This window comes from Microcaecilia unicolor, chromosome 2 (assembly GCF_901765095.1).
Source record: "Microcaecilia unicolor chromosome 2, aMicUni1.1, whole genome shotgun sequence".
In the NCBI taxonomy this organism is placed as follows: domain Eukaryota; kingdom Metazoa; phylum Chordata; class Amphibia; order Gymnophiona; family Siphonopidae; genus Microcaecilia; species Microcaecilia unicolor.
In genome coordinates, this window is record NC_044032.1 from 470,320,502 (window position 1) to 470,343,504 (window position 23,003).

The 23,003-nt window shown below is 42.1% G+C and overlaps 1 protein-coding gene and 1 long non-coding RNA gene across 2 annotated transcripts in view; one reads left to right on the forward strand and one right to left on the reverse strand.

The window, feature by feature from the left end:
• Positions 1-23,003, forward strand: part of CTNNA2 (catenin alpha 2) — a 1,714,656-nt gene that overhangs the window by 1,253,708 nt on the left and 437,945 nt on the right. The window contains exon 9 of the mRNA XM_030191022.1: positions 7,293-7,445. Within this exon, the coding sequence (XP_030046882.1) occupies positions 7,293-7,445 (153 nt within the window). The remainder of the gene's footprint in view (positions 1-7,292; positions 7,446-23,003) is intronic.
• LOC115461297 lies at positions 8,067-11,503 on the reverse strand. The gene is made up of 3 exons (XR_003940685.1): positions 11,417-11,503; positions 9,163-9,164; positions 8,067-8,077 (listed from the first exon to the last, which is right to left on the reverse strand). It is a non-coding gene; the product is annotated as an uncharacterized LOC115461297 (long non-coding RNA).

The window sequence follows — 23,003 nt, forward strand, 5'->3', positions numbered from 1 at the left end:
AATCTAAAAACTATTGTCAGCCCAATACCTCGAATGCGTGCCATTTCCGGTGCAACAAAAAATATTTTTGTAATTTTTACCGCAGCGCTAACCCGGCAGTAATTGTGCAGTACCATGCGTTGTCCGGTTACCACTGGGTTACCATGGGAGCCCTTACTGCTGGGTGGCAGTAATTGCTTCCCACCGCAAGGCCATGCAGTAAGAGTAATCTTACCCCATGGCCATTTTTTAGGGGATTTTTACCTCTGCAGGAAAAAGATCCCTAGGGTGTGGGAAAAACAGCACCCACTGCTATTGCAGTGCTCTTTTTACTGCAGCTTGGTAAAAGGACCCCAGAGGTAGGTATTGTAGTGTCATCTCTCTCTCTCTCTCTCTCTCTCTCTCTTTTTCTCTCTGTGCATATGCACAAATACAGAAATTTTATACCTAAATTTATCTATCTATGGCACTCATTTTCAAAAAAAAGAAAAACATCTCAAAAGTGACACAAAGCAGCAGATTACATTACATTAGATCTAAGCAGGGCTTTTTTTTGTGGGGGTACTTGGGGGTACTGAGTACGGCACCTTTCCCACTGTCTGCTAAAATTGACCCAAGGACCCCAAGTTTTAATGAAAGAGCTCAGGCTCTACACACCAATTCTGCCTTGTCATAGGTTCTGTGACTGGTTGCAGGGGGCCTGGCTATTGTGGGGTGGATCCCTGAAGGGTGACCTAGAATTTGAGTACCGGCACCTTTTTTGCTAGAAAAGATGCACTGGATCTAAGTCTTCTAGCCCATCTAAACAGTTCAATGCAGGCAACTCCTTACTACTCCTCCTCTACCTCCCTTATCCCTTCTTCTTCCCCACCCTCTCCTCTCCAGCATGTGCCATTGGCCAACACATGCTTGTGCTGAAATCTTTCCCTATGTGGTCTCAACTGCCTTCTAAAAATTATATCTCAAAAAACACAAATATTATACAACAATTTTTTTCCACTGGTAATGAGTATTAAAGACTAATCAAGTTTTAGGTCTTAGTATGAATGCATGATAAAGTAGGCAATGATTAGTACTTTACAGGATAGTTGAAAGGGAAATGTGTGCTACCTATCTCAGTAATAGCTCCTTTTATATCATATGTTTTCATGGAAGAAGAGGTGCTTCATCTTCAAAGGCTGATAGTTTCTCATTAAAAGTATACTCTGAATTCATGTATTTGTTCATCCTGTCTTTGAAAGCTATGGAAGAAGTTGCCTCAAATATCTTCAAAGAGAGAGAGAACCACCAGACCCTGGTTTTAATTTAAAAAAAAAAAAAAGAGGAAGGAATATGGTGGTACAAAGGTAAACTGCAAAGGCCAGTTCTTTGCTGAATGCTCTTTGTAAATCAACTAAGACGGTGGTTCCCAAACCTGGTCGTGGAGGCACCCCAGCCAGTCAGGTTTTCAGGATATCTACAATGAATATTCATGAGAGAAATATGCATGTGGTGGAGGAAGTGTATGCAAATCTTGCTCATGAATATTCATTGTGGATATCCTGAAAACATGACTGGCTGGGGTGCCTCCACGACCAGGTTTGGGAACCACTGAACTAAGAGAAAAGGAGAGTTTCCATTTTATATATATATATATATATATATATATATATATATATATATATATATATATATGCATGGACATCAAAATACAATGATAATAATGGCCATGTATAACTCAATTTGTCCATTCAGGATTCCAGTACCACACTTTTAAACAGATATGATTCTTTCTCTGGTACAGAAGTTTTTTGACATCAGTTTTAGTGTTTGATTTACATGAAGGCTTATGGAGGGCAGTGTTTTAAGGGGACACCAAATGTAAGTTTGTTAGAGAAGTAGGTGCCTACTTAATAAAATACTACATCACTGGCAAAACTCACACCTGAGTTACAAGTGTGGGCTTACACCTGTCCTGGAGCAGGTGTAAATGCCTGTATCTGTAATTTTTAAATCTGCATGTAGATTAGTATATTTTATAATCTATGGGCTCAATAGTCAGCTGACAGTGATCAGCGTTTTGCTGACTGCTACCGTTGTTATCATTTCTGGGCACCGGCATTGAACTTCCAGATTTACAGAGATGGCTAACGTATAGCCGGTTGTGAAATTCAGCACTTCCCTGGGTACAGGTTACCACATAAAGATAGGACTGACTTTTATGCGGTATGATTTATGCAGTGACCTTAGCCAGTTGAGGGGTCCTTTTACCCAAGCTGTGGTAAAAAGGGCCCTGCGGCAGTGATGGGATCCATTTTTGCCATGTGCCAGGGGCCTTTTTACCACAGTGGGTAAAAAATCCCTAAAAATGACATGGCCGTGTGTTATTGTTATTGCGTTCCCATGCGGGGGGGGAGGAGGGAGAGCACTTACCACCACCCATTGAGGTGGCGGTAAGGGCTCCCATAGTAACCTGTAGGTAACCAGGCAATACGTGACACTGTCTGATTATCGCCGGGTTAGTACCAAGCTAGAAATTATGGGCCAGCTGTAGTTCCAGTTTGCCACGCGGCAAACCTGTTGCCGCACAGTAACCCTTTATTAAAAGGGCCCCTAAGTATGTAATATCGGTACTTAACTGGCCAAGCGCTGACTCCATCCCCGGAATGCTCCCAAAATAGCCAGTTTTCAGTTCAGTGCTAAATGGTTATTTTCAGTAACACTAAGCAAATAAGTGCTGATGAAAATTAGCAGTTATCCCTAATCAGGTGATTTAACCAGCCAGAAGCCATTTCTGGCCAGTCAAATTGCTTTAAATATTGCTCGGTACGTGTATACCTGTGAACTTCGCCTAGTGGTTAATGCAGCAGACTTTGATCCTGGGGAACTGGGTTCAATTCCCACTGCAGCTCCTTGTGACTGTGGGCAAGTGATTTAACCTTCCATTGCCCCCGGTGCAAAATATGTACCTGTATATATGTAAACCGCTTTGAATGTAGTTGGAAAATACCACAGAAAGGCAGTATATCAAGTCCCATTTCCATTTCCCTTCCCTCATTCCACTCAAACGCTGACCCTGTATACGCCTTCCAGGAAAGTATGCTCCATCATGTTCATTGTGCATGTTTTTTAGTGTATATTGGTCAGAATTTTATAACCAGCTATTTATTCACATTTATGGCCACCTTCGACTAAAAATGACTTTATCTATATAAATAATTCTCACCTGCAACATTCTGAAGCTCACTCTGTGGCAGGGAAACACTGAAGCCCTGCACTGTTGGTAGGCTAGGCTGTCAGCACCACTCACTCTCACTCATGCACCACTCACTGTCCCTCATAGACCCACCCTCAGCCACGCCCCATCCGCACATAATTCACAACCCCAACGTTCTAATGAAGCTGGAAGCTGCAAAGTGTGCAACTTCCGTCGTGGTGTAGATCGGAATTTTTCCCCAGGAGTGTCTGCCCCACCCTCGCGTCAAAACATCATGACGTCGAGGGTGGAGCAATGACACTCAACGAATACCATCGCTCACCCGCCCTCGCGTCTAAACGTCATGATGTCGAGGGTGGGTAATGATAAAAGGAAATACAAAAGGAATTTGTTGCCTCCGCAATGCCGCCGCAAACAGGGCTACCTCCTTGAGCGAATCACTATGTTCATTACTCATTCATTAAACCTCCTTCGCCAAACCAAGGTAACCGCCTACGGCAGTGAAGCGTACAAGGGGCGGAGACGTGGCAGACATTGCTAGGAAATGAGGCGGCGGGTTAACAGCGCAAGGTTTATTGCTCTTCAGGCTGGCCTGGCACTGGCAGCATTTGTGTAACAGAAGACTGAGAACTGGCCTGGAGGTGGGTCTTCTCTGATCAATATGGTAAGTGCTTGCTGTAGCGTAGGTTCCCCCCCCCCCCCCATCTCCGGACGGCCCCAAAATTTGTTGGAAGTTAGGGCTGCTAAGAACTCCCAAACCTCAACGTTCTTAATCGGAGGGGGGGTCTGGCACTCGGGAGGGAGGGGGATATGGAACTCGGAAGGAAGGGAGGAGGAAGGGAGGAGGGTCTGGAACAAGGAAGGAAGGGAGGGAGGGAGGGGGGGGGGTTACCTTGCTAGCACCGTTTCATTGCCTACCGAAACGGGCCATATCACCCTAGTTACAGTACCTCATAAGTTGTTCCATGATTCCCTTCTCCACATCCTTTCTAAAACAGGGTTCTACAAGTATAATTTATCTAGAAAGCAATTGAATAATGACATTATCTGGATAATTTTTCAGCTTGCCCTTTTCCCACACCTAGCCTGGTTCCTTTTGGTATGAACAGCAAGTTACATGTTCAGCAGTCATCAATGAACACATAGCTTGCTTTGAGTATCAGCCTATGGGGCTTATTTTGAAAGAGAAAAGAATCCAAAAAGTGTCATAAAGCACCATTTGAGCGGATTTCTTCTCAAAAAGTTCACATCGGTATTAATTTTTTTTTTTTTTTGCAGACATTTATCTATTCATTTTGTCTGCAGTGTGTCCAGATCACAAGGGGACTTGTTTTTTTTTTTTTTTTTTTTTGGGGGGGGGGGGTTCAAAGGTGGGATTAGGGTGGGTTTAGGACGTGCCTAAAACTTGGATGTTTAACAGCCATAATGGAACAAAACAAAAATGTATAGGGCCAAAACGTAAACATTTTAGTCTAGACCTATTTTTATAACAAATAAAACATTAAACAGTACCCTAAATGACCAGATTACCACTTGAGAGAATCAGGGATGACCCTCTCTTACTCCCAGTGGTGACTGACCCCATCCCATCCCCCCAAAATATGAATACAAATAGTAATCACTAGCCTCTATGACAGCCTCAGATGTTATAGCCTAGCCCATTAGAGCAGCATGCAGGTCCCTGGAGTAGTCTAGTGGTGGGTGCAGTGCACTGTAGACAGGGGGACCCAGACCCATACCTCCCCCTACTTGTCACACTTAAGGTGGAAACTGTGATCCCTCAAAAAATCACCAGAAACCCACTGTACCCACATATAGGTGCCCCCTTCACCCATAAGGGCTATTGTAGTGGTGTACAGTTGGGGGTAGTGAGTTTTGGGTGGGTTTTGGAGGGCTCAGAAGGGAGCAATGATGAAATGTGCACCTGTGAGCATTTATATGATGTCCACAACAGTGCCTCCCTAGGGTGCCACATTGCTTTCCTGGGATGTCTGGGGGATCAATCTGCTGAAAGTTATGGCCCCTCCTATATCCCAATGGCTTGATATTCTACGTTTTTCATTTGTATTTTTTTTTTGGGGGGGGGGGGGGGGAGGGAAGTGGCCTGAAAAAATAAATGCACAAAACCTTGTTAGAAATGGTATTTTTGAAAAAAAAAACATTTTGCAGTTTCAAAAATGATCATGTTTTCTATTTGGATTTGGGACATTTAGGGCTGCTTTTACAAAGCTGTGCTAGGGATTCCCACATGGAAAATGAGAGGAAGCCCTTAGGAATTGAATGGGCTTCTTCTCATTTGCCACGGTAGTGCAGCTTTGTAAAAGAAGCCTTAAACTTCCCAAATCCAGATAGAAAACATATTCATTTTTGAAATTGCAAAATGTCTTTTTTTCTCAAAAATTCCTGTGTGCAATTTAATTGAATATTAATTTATTAGGATTTATTTAGCGCCTTTTCAAAGGAATTCACTCAAGGCGGTGTACAGTAATAATGAACCGATTAGTGCCGATAATAATCAATTATTGATGCTAATTGGCAACAATTGAAATTTACGCATACATCTTGCTAAACGTGTTCTATAAAGATGCATGTATGAATTCTAGTGCGCATATTTGAAAAGGGGGCATGATTATGGGGGACATGGCTATGGGAGGGGTATGGGCGAGTCATGGGCATTCCAAGAATTTTCACACACTGTTATAGACTATAACTGATCTGCGCTTAATTTAGGCACAGGTGTATACTGGGTTTCAGTTGGTGTCCTTCCTCACACTCAAAAGTTAGGCATGGGTCCCAGCACTATTCTATAAACAGCATCCAACGTGGAGCAGTATTTATAAAATAGCGTTTATGCTTATTTTTTTTAATGCCAGTTTTATAGAATTTTCGCCCTAGGCTATATGCACACACTTCAAGTTTATTTCACTTAATATACTGCACCATAGGCATATACTGTCTGAGCGGTTCACAATATATCAAAATTGAGAAGAGGAAAGGAACTACAATATGGATAAGAGAAAGAAAAGAAATTCCACATAGTTCCACCATTCCTAGCATCCCCCTTCCCTTTTGTATGGTCCAACATCTCTTTCTCTCTTTCCAGCTGTCCTCCCTCCTGTTGTCTAGCATCTCTCTCTTCTTCCTGGTCAACTCCGGATCCAGCATCGCGCCTCCTCTCTTTCGCTCCACTCTTCTCCCTCCCTTGCATGCGGTTTGGCATCCCCCCTCCCCCAGGTTTACCTTTAAACTTGTCCTCTAGAGGTCCCCGGCAGTGGCTATCACATGCATCCAAATCATTTTAAAAGAAGCCATTTCTGCACATAGACCTCTGTTTTATATACATATAAATTGCTTTTAAAATTACCCCCTATTTCTAGGAGAAAGAAAACCATTTAAATCAAGTTAGAGAGCTCCACATTCATCTACATATAGCACTTAGTTCAAAGTGGTTCATTGATCCTCTGTAGCTGCGAAGCATCAGGGAAAGACTGAAATGTTACATTAAATTTCTTATGAAAATTAAAAGATATTATAGAAATGTAGATCATTAGTGCACTTAAATATGTTTGGAAATATGACTCCTTTGATTGAAAAATGGATATAGAAAATGTGGGTATTTTATCATAACATTTAATTAGATCAAAAATAGACATGTAAGAAACATTTTCTTTCTAACTTCTATGGCTGTCTTATGGTATGAATTCATGGTATTTTTTTTTCCTATATATTCCTAGGAGTCTTGCTCTTCCCATCTCACTTCCATCACTTTTTACAGTCTACTGTCAAATGAGGGATACTTAGATGCACTATTCTTCCTCTTAGTTCTAATAATAATGTAACACTACATTGACATATTTTAAATAAGCCGAGAAATAATTTTCATTTTCAATTTACCATACAGCTGAGTATAATTTCCATAAAGCATGCTACGAGTATATTATTACAGAACGTGTATGTATTAGCTAATCTGCCATTATGTATTACACTTTATAGTATTATAAATCTTGATTTGCAAATGATGAATCTACAAATACCAGGAAGTTATATAAACAAATATGAAAGCTGATGTATTTCCTGTGAGAACTCTGTTGAAATGTTCCTCATCTTTGTTTCACAGCTGCGAAAGGCTGTAATGGACCATATTTCTGATTCATTCCTGGAAACCAATGTTCCATTGCTAGTTCTCATTGAGGCTGCAAAGAGTGGTAATGAGAAAGAAGTTAAGGAATATGCCCAAGTTTTCCGGGAACATGCTAACAAGTTAGTTGAGGTAAGTCACATTAATGTTGTTTTAAAACTCAAGTACAGAGGTTTCAAGAGAAAAGTCAAATAAAATATTTGAAATCAGTAAAGAGCTGGTAGAAGGCCTTTACCGGTGCTTGTTGAATGGATTTGTGGTCCTTCTGTGAGCTCGCTGAGGGCCCCGTTTACTAAGCCATGTAGGCGCCTACGCGTGCCAACAGGACTTACCGCATGACTCTTGCGGTAATTTCATTTTTGGTGCATGTCCGCTACACACGTCTGAAAAATAATTTTTATTTTTGGACACGCATAATGGACGCGCGCCAAGTGGCATCTGATGTGTGTAGGTCCTTACCACCCAATTTCTCTACTGCTAGGTCTATGGCTGGTGGTAAGGTCAGAGACCCAAAATGGATGCGCAACAATTTTGATTTTGCCGCACGTCCATTTTTTGGGGAAAAAAGAGGCCATTTTTACAGGCGCGCTGAAAAATGATTCTGTGCACTCCCAAACCCTGCATGTACACTACTGCAAGCCACTTTTCAGCGCGCCTTTGTAAAAGGACCCCTTAGTTTGTTACCTTGCTGTTGTACTCCCATTGCCTTTTTTTGGTTGGTGAAGCTTGAGGACCCTGCCAGCTTTGATGCATTTGCTGCTGTTCTGCATGAAAAAAAATGTGCGGTGTCCTACATAAGATAGAAAGGATGGTAGGCAAAGAAAGAGCTTCACAACCCACACCAAGCCTATGGTCCATAGATAGGGATTCCTGCCCCTGTAGGAGGCAAGGGCAAAGTTATAGGTGGGCCTGGACCTGACCACTTTCAATTCAGGCCCACCCAGCAGTAGCGTTATAACTGTTGGTTTTCTGCCACCTGCTGGACTTGGGGGGTGCTCCCTTTCAGTGGCGTACCAAGGGGGGGCAGTGGGGGCGGTCTGCCCCGGGTGCACGCCGCTGGGGGGGGTGCCGCGCGCCAGTCAGTGTCATTCGTTTCCATGCTCCCTCTGCCCCGGAACAGGAAGTAACCTGTTCCGGGGCAGAGGGAGCATGGAAATGAACGACGCTGACCGGCGCGCGGCACCCCCCCCCCCAGCGGCGTGTACCCGGGGGGTTATTTTCACCAAGGTGGGGGTTGTCCCTTTGCCGGGGGGGTCGCGCTGCATGGGGGGGCACTGCACCTGGGGGGGGCGGGGTGTATCGGCGATCCGCCCCGGGTGTCAGCGTCCCTCGGAACGCCACTGCTCCCTTTTAACGCCCTCCCAACTCCGCAGCCAGCACAGTTTGCACCGGGCTGCTCAAAGTACCTGAAGTGGTCATTCAAGACCAGAAAGCCAAATGTGACCTCCAAGCAGCCTGCACATTGATGGTTCTGCAGCATCCCGAACTCCAGGACAAGATTTCCTGTTTCTGTGGGGTTGGGACACTGCAGAGTCATCAGCGTGCATGTCGGGAAGGTTCTAAATGTATTTATTTTTTATTTGTTTTAATTTCTTATATAGCTTACAAACCCAAAAGTTATTGAAGCAGTGTACATTCAGCAACAGTAATTCTGTCCACAGAAGTCTTACAATCTAGATTTGTGCTTGAGGCAATGGAGGCCCTGCACTGCCTTCCGATCTTGAATCACTACTGCAGGTCTTCAGGCAGCCTGGTGCTGGCAGTAGGAAAGGGAGCTGCTACAAAGAACAGTAAGATTTGAATGAGAGATGGAGAGGGGGAAGGAACTAAGGACGCAGAAGAAAGATACAGCTGGGAGGGGAGGGGAATAAGGACACAGAGGAAGATAGAAAATAAAAAGGAGATGCTGGATTGGGGTATGTTTGTGAGGAAAAGGATTAAAGAGAGGGCTTGCTAGATATGAGGGAAGGAAAGGGGATGATTCTGGTTACAGGGAGGGACAGGACACAGATAGGGCTTGCTGGATATGAGTGAAGGGATGGGGTAGATGCTGAACATGGGGGAAAATAAGGGCAAGGGCACAGATGGTAGATGTAGAGAGAGAAGAAATGTCAGATGGACAGGAGATCCTAGAAAGATAGAAGGATACAGAAACCAGATGCTAGGACAAAAGAATAAGTACATAAGTACATAAGTACATAAGTAGTGCCATACTGGGAAAGACCAAAGGTCCATCTAGCCCAGCATCCTGTCACCGACAGTGGCCAATCCAGGTCAAGGGCACCTGGCACGCTCCCCAAACGTAAAAACATTCCAGACAAGTTGTACCTAAAAATGAGGAATTTTTCCAGTCCATTTAATAGCGGTCTATGGACTTGTCCTTTAGGAATCTATCTAACCCCTTTTTAAACTCCGTCAAGCTAACCGCCCGTACCACGTTCTCCGGCAATGAATTCCAGAGTCTAATTACACGTTGGGTGAAGAAAAATTTTCTCCGATTCGTTTTAAATTTACCACACTGTAGCTTCAACTCATGCCCTCTAGTCCTAGTATTTTTGGATAGCGTGAACAGTCGCTTCACATCCACCCGATCCATTCCACTCATTATTTTATACACTTCTATCATATCTCCCCTCAGCCGTCTCTTCTCCAAGCTGAAAAGCCCTAGCCTTCTCAGCCTCTCTTCATAGGAAAGTCGTCCCATCCCCACTATCATTTTCGTCGCCCTTCGCTGTACCTTTTCCAATTCTACTATATCTTTTTTGAGATACGGAGACCAGTACTGAACACAATACTCCAGGTGCGGTCGCACCATGGAGCGATACAACGGCATTATAACATCCGCACACCTGGACTCCATACCCTTCTTAATAACACCCAACATTCTATTCGCTTTCCTAGCCGCAGCAGCACACTGAGCAGAAGGTTTCAGCGTATCATCGACGACGACACCCAGATCCCTTTCTTGATCCGTAACTCCTAACGCGGAACCTTGCAAGACGTAGCTATAATTCGGGTTCCTCTTACCCACATGCATCACTTTGCACTTGTCAACATTGAACTTCATCTGCCACTTGCACGCCCATTCTCCCAGTCTCGCAAGGTCCTCCTGTAATCGTTCACATTCCTCCTGCGACTTGACGACCCTGAATAATTTTGTGTCATCGGCGAATTTAATTACCTCACTAGTTATTCCCATCTCTAGGTCATTTATAAATACATTAAAAAGCAACGGACCCAGCACAGACCCCTGCGGGACCCCACTAACTACCCTCCTCCACTGAGAATACTGGCCACGCAATCCTACTCTCTGCTTCCTATCTTTCAACCAGTTCTTAATCCATAATAATACCCTACCTCCGATTCCATGACTCTGCAATTTCTTCAGGAGTCTTTCGTGCGGCACTTTGTCAAACGCCTTCTGAAAATCCAGATATACAATGACCAGACAACAAAGGTAGAAAGAATAATTTTATTTTCTATTTCATAATTGGAATATGTCAATTTTTAGAATGTACAGAGCCAGTGTTAGACATGGCCAGTACCCAGATCAGAAATGTAGGAGGGGAAAGCAAAGCCCATTAACAAGCTGTGCCTTCTTCAGCTTCAGGCTGGCTTGGGGCCCAGAGCAATTTCCTTGGTTACAACCCCTCCCCCTCTCCTCAAATGCTGGCCCTGACATCTACTATCTTTATATTTTTACAATACAAAGGAGAAATAATTTTGTTTTTCTGGTGTTGTACTGCATGCAAGAATCTAGTTTCTTGGTGTTTCAGCTGAATTTTTGTTTGTGTATTTCAGTTTTGTGTATGGTCACTGAAGGTCTATCTGTGTATTTAAGTGAAGGACTGAAGCCAGAAATTCTGTTAGCACAGAGTCTCTATGTATGTTTCAGTAGTAATCTGACGTACTTTCACATTAGGTATACTGATATTCTAGGGCCCACTGCTTATGTACAGTACTGTCTTTTCCTAGATAGGGCCTATGTTACTTGAGCTTTGGAAGTTATACTGGAATGATAGATGTGCTCTAGGTTCTGAGTGAAGTTTTATAATGGATTACTTTGCAAAGTGTCTGGTACTGAATTAATTTGTTACTGCAACTGAGATTATATTAAAAACAAATACTTTTTGTATGCAAGATTTATGGGAAAATGTCCTAGTTATGCTCTACACCAGTTGTAGTGGGAGGGACCAAGTAGTTCAGTGGATACAGAATATGCCTGGGGTGCCAGTTTTGGTAGCTTGGAGGGCTGCCACTGACTGCCATGGTTTTCTAAACATGGGTCAGCTGGCTGAAGATATTTTCGGGGGGGGGGGGAGGGGCTTCGGGATCATTGTCAGCTAAATATTTAATTTTTAAATATCATGAGGAGGAAATGTGTGCCCACCAACTTGTTGGCCCACCCAAAAATTGCTTTCTGGCTATGCCACTGGTAGGAGAATCACATAGATCTGGACAATTCCGCTTATAACTGTGCCGGGATATTCATATGTCCATGCTTCTTAACCCACCCCAGCCAGAAATCCCATGCTATAGCATACTCTTTTGTGTTGTGAAGGATCTTCAGAATTACTGCAACAAGACCGCTTAACTGACAGTTGAGGTTCCTGACACTTTGTGTACTGCTGCCAGTTAAGTGATTGAATATATTTAGAATTGCACTTTTGCAGTTAAGAAATGGGTTGTGATTAAAATTAAAAATAAGAAATAAGAAACTTTTGACAACAGAGCACTAAAAAATGATGAACATATTTAAAAAAAAAACATACTTCACAGGATCAATGACGATTTGCACCTGACTGCGTGAAAACTGTCAATTAAGTGGTCTTGTTGCAGTAATTCTGAAGATCCTTCACAACACAAAAGATTATGCTATAGAAATGGATTTGTGTCTGGGATGGGTTAAGAGACTGATAAGACAATGGCACTGGAGTTAATGAATGGAATGGGGAAGATTCCACCTATTTATTTTGTGCTTGCTGAGTGCTTATTCTGTTCTGACTTGAGGAAGGGGTCTTAGCTCCTACAACCTAGTCAATAAATGCTTTAAATTGCTACAGTAGAAAAGTAAAACCATTTAATGTTTTTTTTTAATGTAAGTTTTATTTCTGTGTCTTCAAGTGGACTAGCACAGCAAACACTGTACTAACAAGCAAGCTAATAACAGGACTATACCAGTAGAAGAAACGGTGACAATGTAATTTAATTTATAAAGCAGATTGCATGAACGTAAAACATCCACCTCTTTCCTCAGCAAGTTGAATAGGCATGATGTTTCAAATTGCTCTCTCAGTACCTATACATTGTTTTTGAACTAGTTTTGTATCATTGGGTCTGACAGTCAGCCAGCGGTGGTGAGTGTTTTGCTCACCTCCGACAGCATTATTCCTGAATATTCAAAGCCGTGACCTGTGTGGTTTTGGCTTTGAATATTCAGTTATTTTTAAGCTGGCTAACCTGTAGCCCGCTAAATCAATATTCAGCACTTAAGTGACCATAGGTTACTGCATAAAAATAGGATAGACTATTATGTGGTTCCGTTTATGAGGTAAACCTGGCTGAATAAAGGCTGAATATCAGCACTTGAACAACCAAGTGCTGACTCCACCCCTTGAACTCCCCCAACATAGCTGGCTTTGAGTTCAGAGCTAACTGTGATATTCAGTCACTGAATATTAATGACTAGACCCGACCAAGCTAAATCGCTTTGAATATCGGGCCCATTGTCTTTTTGAAATGCAGACGCATGACATAGGCGAGGGGGCAATTTACAAATAGCCAAGTTAGTGCCCCTTTTACCAAGCAGCGGCAAAAGGGGCCTGCACTGTCATCAGTACGTGTTTTTCATGCGTGCTGAGGCCCCCTTTTACTGCAGCAAATAAAAGGGAAGTCTTGCTTTCTTGGCAGGAAATGTGGCAAGTAAAGCACTTGCCATGTGGCCATTACAGAGACCCATTGAGGTGACGGTAAGCACTCTTGCGTTAACCCGGCGGTAACCGTGCAGCATGTAGTACTGCCCGATTGCCACCGGGTACTACAAAAATGAATATAGCGCCGGAAATGACGGCACACTAGGGGTGGGAAGTACCACCAGGCTGCTAAGGTAGCCTGGCGGTACTTCCTGTTTAGCAAGCGGTAAGCCTACGTTCAGCTTACCGCCGCTTAGTAAAAGGAGCCCTTAGTAACAAGCTATGCAGTTGATTTTAAAACATATATTAGGTGCCAAACTTTAGCGCAAATATGTAAATAGGGTGGCGGGGGTGTGGGGGGGGGGGGGATATTCAGCTCACAGTAGTCAGCAGTGCAGTTTTAAAGCCATTGACAGCTGTAGGCTGAACTAGACCTGGGTATTTAATACTGGCTATCTCCTAGCACCAGCATTGAATACCAGGTTTTCAGTGGACTTGAAAGTTATTGGGGTGCAGCTGATATTCAGTGTTTGATATCCACATACCTGATGAGGCAAAGATAGGACTGCTTTTATGCAATCTGTCAGATTAGTTATGCAGCCATTGGCACTTTAATATCGCTGGTGCCTATATCTGTTCCACCCCAACTCTGCCCCTGACCATCCCGACACTAACTAGACAGAGCCACAGCGGTCACACAAGTGCTGCTGAAAATCTGCAGACTGCTCACTCAGCAGGAGCTTAAATCACACTAACATCTACCCCAAAGATTTTACTGTTCTGATCCTATAGACACTCTCTCACAGTTGTATGCAATAGAAAGGTCCCTTTCCTAATCTCCATGTGACATTAAAAAAAAAACACACTTTTTCCATAGAGTCTTGCAAAAATATACATTAAAAGTGTTTTCTACATTTTTTTCTCTAAAGGCTACTAGGACTGAGTAGCAGTATTAGCCCTCTAGAATCCTCTTCCTGATTTTATTTTCCACATAAACACCACCTTGCTGTCTGCACAAAGGGGGTCTTTTACTTAGGCATGCTTGCGTTTTTAGCACTCATTAAAAATAGGTGCACGCTAAACGCTAAAGACACCCATAGGAATACATTGGCATCTTTAGCATTTAGCGAGCACCTATTTTTAACGCATGCAAAAAACTCCAGCGCGCTTAAGTAGAAGACCCCCAAATTTTGGCTTGCTCTTTTATTTTTTAATGTCTTCCTTTCTTGAATTGCAAGAAGTGAAATCTTATGTGTCTATCCAGCTTATTTTTGGAAGAGAAGGCCGCCCATCTTCCAACACAAATTGGGAGATGGGCATCCTTCTCGCAAGGCCGCCCAAATCAGCATAATCGAAAGCCGATTTTTTGACGCCCTCAACGGCTTTCTGTCGCGGGGACGACCAAAGTTCAAGGGGGCATGTCGGCAGAGTAGCAGGGGTGGGACTGGGGCGTGATTAGGAGATGGGTGTCCTCGGCCGATAATGGAAAAAAGAAGGGCATCCCTGATGAGCACTTGGCCGACTTTACTTGGTCCATTTTTTTTCATGACCAAGCCGTGAAAAGATGCCCGAACTGAGCAGATGACCACCGGAGGGAATCTGGGATGACCTCCCCTTACTCCCTCAGTGGTCACTAACCCCCTCCCACCATAAAAAAAACAGGTTAAAATACTTTTTTTGCCAGCCTCTATGCCAGCCTCAAATGCCATACTCAGGTCCATCACAGCAGTATACAGGTCCCTGGAGCAGTTGTAGTGGGAGCAGTGTACTTCAGGCAGATGAACCTGGGGGGGGGGGGGGTTGAGGGGCTCAGCACACAAGATAAGGGAGCTATGCACCTGGGAGCAATTTCTGAAGTCCACTGCAGTGCCTGGTTGGTGTCCTGGCATGTGAGGGGGACCAGTGCACTACAAATGCTGGCTCCTACCACGACCAAATGGCTTGGATTTGGCCATTTTTGAGATGGACATCCTTGGTTTCCATTATCGGTGAAAACCAAGGTCGGCCATCTCTAAGGGCGGCCATCTCTTAAGGTCGACCTAAATGTCAAGATGTGGGCGTCCCCGACCATATTATCAAAACAAAAGATGGACTCCCATCTTGTTTCGATAATACGGGTTTCCCCCATTCGATTATGCCCCTCCAAATGTTTGTGTGTTGGTGGACAGAGGATGGGGCAATTGAGGAGGAATTTTATTTTTGTAACTAGAACAAATTTGGCCTTAGCTCTTTTCTTCCAAAGACTAAGGTGCCCTTCTACTAACATGCAGTAATTGTGAATTAGCATGGAGGAACATTTACTGCATGACTTTGACTCTTATTGAACACTATTCACATGATAACTGCTTGCTGTGAATAGGGGTGGGAGAGGAATGAAAAATTAGCAGGTTATAGGTTTGGACAATGTATTGCAGTTAGCACATAGGACCAGATTCTATATATCATGCCTAAAAAATTGGCACCAATTCTATAAAGTATACCTAAATTTAGGCGTACTTTATAGAATAAACCTAAATTTTCATGTGGTTTATAGAATACGCCAAAAGCCTGTCTAAATTTAGTCATGGGCAGTTACACTAAGTAAACCTTGGTGTAAATGCTGATGCCTAAAGTAGGCACGGACCGGGTGTATCCATAACAATGCATATAGATTTTAGACATACCTATCACCTGCCCATTCCATGCCCATGGCCACACCTCCTTTTCAACTATGTGACTTAGAATTTATGTGTGTTATGTTATAGAATATTCTTAGAGAGTTCTGCACTTACATTCTAATTAATGCCAATTAATGTCAATAATTGCTTGTTAAGTGGCAATTATCAGCACTGATTGGGTTGCTTCTGCAAGGGCCATAGTACCAAGATTCTTTTAATCACAGTGTTGGACTCCCTTCATTGGAGTCTGGAAGAAGAATTGGTCTTGATGGTCTTAGTGGATATCTTATCAGCATTCAATACTCAGAAGCAAACAGTATTGCTTCAGTGCCTGGTGTATGGGCATTGGTGATTTAGAAATGAGATAGTCTGTGTCATTCCTATTAGACAAATTTGTAGCAGGTTTAAGAGGCTCATTAGTTCAGGGTTTGTTTAGGGTTCAGCTCTCCCTATAGTATCATGGAATTTATGCTTCCAGACCATCAGGATATTTCTGACCTATTCTGGAATGAACTATAGGATGATATTCACATTTTATTCTACCTCTACAACCAAATTCCAAACATGCCCTATTAACTATAATATTTGATTTGATGTATTAACTTAATATTCTACTATTTGCAATATATCATGTTGGATTACAATTAAACAAACCCATCTATGTTCTGTGCTTATATATATCAGAGAGAGAAAATACATACTTCATTAAGAGAATATTTAGAGAAGTACAACAGTATAGTGTTTTTACAACTGATCATTTAGAAAGGTACATTGACTATATAGTTGGCGTTTAAGCACCAAATGAATCACACCCTGCTTATTTGGGAGCTGCACATTTAATTAACTGTTGTACTGTAAGTATAGTACAAGCATTTTACACTTTTTAGGAAGGGAGCTATGACTGAAAACCAATGGCCTGATGAAAGACAACTTAAGTGTATAATTGCAAAGGGCCAAAGGGATTCTTTTCTCCAATAGTTTCTCCTTACACTACTTTATTATAGAGAACATATACAGGAGTTGGATTATTCGACCATTCTGGTAGTTTTGGGATTTTTTTTTTGTTTGGATTACTATTAATATCAAAACATAACTTAATCATAAATAACACAATAAAACCAATTACAGAACATTAACAATCAGATGCAATAATCTTCTTTCTTATTTCAAAGCATTATTCAAATACTACTATGAACAATTTCCTGTACTGCAAATAATTAAGTTTTCCTCTCAACACAAGAGGGTGTTTATTCCAAATGGAAGATCCTGCATAAGAAATTGAAGGTAATGAACAGATGGATGGGTGCAAATAATCTAATGCTCAGTATATATTTAAAAAAATAACAAAAATACAAAAAACAAAACAGATCCTGTTGGATAACAGTTCCTCAACTCCAGGTCTATTTCATTACAGTTAGCGGAAACATTCATTCCAAGGAAAGATATCATGATGGCCTCTTCAACTCCAAATTATCATTGAGGGGTCAGGTTAGATCTATCGCACAGATCTTGTTTTTCAAATTAACTCTCCTGTTTACTAATCTACGCAAGCGGCTGTCGCGCAGCAATGCCGACACAGCCCATTCACAGCTATGCCAGCATTAGCGCATGCAGCTTAGTAAACAGGACGGTAAAATTGGTTAGAAAGTGCCAATATTTTCTTCAGTCTCTAGATTTCAGAACAGTAGTGTAGTCTCTGGTCTTGCCTGTAGTAAACAATCACAATTTGGCTTACCTGGACCTCATGTATATATTGATAATTCAGTTTATTCTTAAGGGTACTTTCCATATCAAACAGGAGAATATGGGTACTATGAGGAAATCAAAACCCGTACTGAGAAACTTTAATTGGCTACCTATCACCTGTAGACTCAAATACAAGATCATTTCCCCTATCTTTAAGACTATCCAACAGGATAGCTCCCTCCATAGGTGAACAGCTTGAGAGGACTTTTCCTTCTTTTCTCACCTTTTATTGGGAAAAGGCACTCTTATCCTCCTCTCAAATATGTAAGTTTAGCAGAAACACAAAACAGAGGTGGTTAATTACTGGGCTTGTATTGAGGTCAAGGTCTATGTGTGGGCACTCAGGCTGGGTCCAGCACAGACTAGGAGATGCTCAGGAGTCCTGAGCTACACTGTGTAGCCAGATCCTGGATTTAGAACTTGCAGGTAGTAAGTGCTGGACAGGACTTGAGTCAGAACTTGCAGCTGGAAAAACAGTGGCACAAAGCCGAAACTTGTTGGAGATAGAACCGGAGAAGAACCAGACTTAGACCCTCACTGTAGATCTTGAACTGTAGTCCAGACAGCAGTGCACAGAACAGGAGCAGGAACTAGTAACTCGTTAGAAATAGAGGCCTAGAACAGAAAAAAAAAATTGGCATTATAGATTGTGTAAGGAACATTTAGATAGCAAAAGGGTAGGTTAGCTTTTGGGTTGCTGTGTACAACATTCTGATTCTCATTACCATTTTTTAAAACGAGTCCCAGCTATTTCCTAATGCTTTAGAGTTGACCTGGTGCAACCTTTTTCACTATAACCCTGGCTTTTTCTACCTTTCTAGCTGGTATGATTAGGACTTCATTCTTGTACTCTAGGGCTGACCACAGCTCATACCCCCATCAGAGTCTTGGCCTGACATAGAGCCTTGTCTGTTACAAGACTAAACCTCTGGAATGCTCTTACTGTGCAGCTCCTGCTGAAAATATATGATTGATCTTTTCATAAAAAAAGGTTGTGTATTTATTTCAGCAGGCATCGGAGACCTAGGGTCTGCTATTTAGCACCCTTGTAGTCTGGTTCATGTTCGTATTAGTCCTCATTGAAGTCTTCATTTCTGTTATTTGTGGTATTGAGGAGTGGCCTACTGGTTAGAGCACCGGTCTTGACATCCAGAGGTACCTGGTTTACATCCCACTGCTGCTCCTTGTGATCTTGAGCAAATCACTTAACCCTCCATTGCCTCAGGTACAAACTTAGGGCCCTCTTTACTAAGCTGTGCTATAGGCACGTAAACCTTTTAGTGCGTGCTAATGCTAGAGACACCCATAGAAATATAATGGTGTCTATCATTAGGCACGCTAAAAGGTTAGCACGTCTACAGTGCAAATTAGTAAACAGGGCCCTTAGATTGTGAGCCGGACAGGGAAATACCCAGTGTACCTGAATGTAACTCACCTTAAACTACTACCGAAAAGATGTGAGCAACATCCAAATATTGTTATTAATATTTATTGTATTTTTATTTTCAGTCCATGATGAATTAGAAATAAACATGCAAATAAAAATCAGATAATTCATAGGCCAGACAAAGTTAAAAAATTTCTTGCACTGTTTTAAGTTGGTAAAGTGCTGTATATACATCTGGGTATTATATATTTGTGTAATTGTTATCTGCCCATAACTGCACATATTACACCAGCACATAAATGATACAATAAAGAAACAAGCATATGTTTGGCTCAGTGTCTGGTCTAGGATCATAGGACTCCAAATTTAGTTACATGATTTTTCACTTTGTTTCTTGTGTGATGTTAATAATGACTGCAGTGATAGCAGTGAATTTCAATTAAACTTCCTTGGCGGGATTCATTCTGGAAAAAGCATGAAGCCAAGTAAATGCATCAGCATGTTGTATCCTACAATGATCGATTAGAGAGCTTACTAGATTGTTATTATCAGTCTGTCTAGTTAAAATAATGATACCATTACAAGTGTGATAGCCTACGAGGCTTTTTTAAGGGACATAACATTCTTGAATTTTCCTTCTCTGTCATTTATCTTTCACTAAATGCCAACAGATGAGGGCAGATTCCAGACTATGTGCTTTGGGATAGAATTCACAGCTACTTTTTACCTGTAGATTTTGTACCAGCTTTCAAAGAAAACGTACAGCAATTTTACTTTGAAACATGCACAGACTTTGGCACCTTCTTTCTGTGAATATAAATTTGCAAAGGAAAATAATACCCACAGAGGCCAATGTTCTCATTGGTGGGATTTCCCTAGATTAACAACCTCCATGTCTGTGGAACCTGGGTCTCACACTCTCTCACCAGCATCCTGGCTCTCAGGGTCAGGCACCCTCGACCTGGGCCACAAAACAAAACAGGTTTTTTTTAAATCTCTTTTCTTCTTACTCCATGTACTGAGCTTGGTGCAGGCCAGGATCCAGAAGGCTGTAGGCTTCGAGGTAGTCTCTTTTCCTCTTCTTTACTTGTAATAGGGAGTCAATCACACAATCTCTCACCCAATGAAAAGATTCCAGTCCAGGTCTTAGGAAACAAACAGGAACTTTACTGAACTTCTGCAACAGGCAGTTCAAATCCTTTCGGAATAAGCCAGTTAATTTGTAATCCAACTTGATATCGTTGTACAAACAGTCACAAGCCAAACTTAGGGATATGGTGTAAATCCTCTAATCCAAATTTGTAGATCTTACTGTATGTACATATTTACAACTCCTCCGGTCTTTTACCCATCCCTTCTGGGTGGAACAATCTAAGGCTGTGCCCGCAGCACTGATGCCATAAGCAATCTTCCTTTTCTGAACCAGACCTCCTTGTCTGTCCACTCTTCCCTTAAGGTGTACCTCTCTGGGATACTATCTTGGGTTCCAACCAATTCTTTTCTGCTCCTGCTCCCAGGCTGGGATCCTCTACTTCCCACCTGGAGCACTCTTCCACTTCACGGTTACTACATTGAGTGGCAGAAACCTCTCCTTTTGGTCAGCCTTAGCTTCTTGAACCCATCCAGGACTCCCCCTCTATTCAAGGTTCTCAGTGGGGATAGAGTAGGGTCCCACAGTCCCACAACCCACCCAACACCAGCCCAACCCAGCATCACTTCACCAGTGTACCCAAAGTTTTTTGTTTTGTTTTCTTTTAACCTGGAGAGTCTGGATTCGCAGTCTGGACTCTGGAGTGGACAGCAGGCAGGGCAGTGTGGAGCCTGGAGGACTACTGGTGTTGCTGCTGCAGTGATAGGCAGGCTAGGCAGCGGATGGTGGCTCTGGTCGGTGGTGGGCTCTTCAGTGCTCCAGTCCTCCTCCTCTGGTGAGTGGTAACTGGTTGGCGCGAAGTTCGCAAACCCGAAGTTGTGAGGCACGAGGCGGGTCACGGTGAGCAGCCAGCCAGGGCGGCAGTGAGGCACGACGAGGCGGTAAGCAACAGGGCGGCAGCGGGAAGAATTGTGGAGTCTGAAGACCGCTGACCTGGACCGGACTAGATCAGGTCAGACTTCGGCGGGAAGGACCATGTGGACGTCACATCGTCACAGAAACAGAAGTGCATGGCCACGTTGCTGATCTGCAAGGGTGGGCTTCTGTTTCTGTGAGTCTGATGTCCTGCACGTTGTACATACCTGTAGATTTTGTACCTCAGGGGTCTTAATGTTCTAAATAAAACACATATAAAAGAAATACATTGCATATACAGTTGAATAAAGTGACACAACTAAATAGATATTTAACTTAAAAATGAGATACAAGATATATAAAATTTAAATAATAATAATAAAATAATAACAAAACACTACACAATATAAATCAAACTCAAATACTATATGGTAATAAATTCTCCTAGATGCGAAAATTACTCAAAAAGTATAAAAAAGGAGGAATGTTATTGCAAATGTTGCTGGAATCAATCTTAGGCTTCTAATTTTGCTTTAAATAAATAAATAGACACATATGAAAACGCATGTACAAAACAAAGATTACTAGCATGGATATGCTGGCATTATCTGTTTCTTATGAACTAGTTGTATATTTGTTAACACAATTTCTATGCCTTAATCTCTGTTGTTAGTTGTATTTTATAAAGACATCATAGGTACCTGCCTTTATATATATATTTTTAATAATCAAATAAAAGCAGCCCCAGTAGCATGTAAATACCAGCACACACATTTACATCTTTTCCAATGCTGGTGTAAATGTTTGGGGGACTCTACGAATGTACTTGCATAATTTATAAAATGCGTACATGCTTTACAATTCTGCCCTTTTTCTGCCCAAGCTACACTTCTAGGAACACTGACCTTTAATAAAATGCTATTATGCATTTTATTAAAGGTCTTTTCAACATGTAAATTAGGCTTTACATAAAGAAAAGCCTTTAAACAAAATAACAACCTTAAAGTTGTATGTGTGTTTTCAGCAGTTCTACTTGGGTTGGCTATGATCTTTTCAGAGTTACAAAGACTAGGGGACACACCATGAAGGTACAAAATAGTAGATTTTATAAGCCACATTGGAGAAAGTACTGTTTCACTCAACATATAATTAAGCTCTGGAAATGGTTTCTGGAGGATGTGGTAAAAGCAGTTAGCAGAGTTGAATTTAAAAAAGGTTTGGACTGTTCATGGAAGAAATTTCTATAAACTATTATTAAGGTAGGTTTGGGGAAATCTACTGTTTATCCCTGGAGTAAGCAGCAGGGAATCTTGCAACTTTTTGGCATCCTTTTACTTACTTATGACCTGGATTGCTCACTACTGGAAAAAAAGATACTGAAATTGATAGAACATTGGCCTGACCCATTATGGAAGTCCTTATGTTCTTTTCTTCTTTTCCAAATAAAGTTAAACAGGCAAGTTATGCTTTTAACTTTATGCCAATGCTGTGCCACTGAAGTTGACCTTGGTGTATGTTATGACTGCCTTTTTAACACTCTTGGTTGTGGTCCTTCAGATTCAAAATTTCCAGACCAGCACATATCAAGCTTAGATGGATTTTATATCATGAAAGACAAAAAATGAATACAATATGATTGGTCTGTTGTGCTTTCTCAGGTTCATAAAGTCCCTATGTAGATAATAATCTAAAACAGTTGAGTTATTGATTAGTATGTTTTGCAGATCTTAAAATCGAAAGATTGTAAACCTGACAGCAATAAGATAGATTTAATCATTTAAGGGCCCTTTTACAAAGGCGTGGCAAGCCCACTGCATGCTTGCTGTGCACCTATTTGTCACGACCACTGGGATATTGCAGGAGCCTGATGGTAGTGCCTGCTCCCACCGCTGGCCATTTCCAGTGTGACCGAGGGGCTTTTGTGGCAGTAATCGGGTAGTGCCTCGGGCTGCCTGGTTACTGCCGGGCTACCGCAGGAACCCT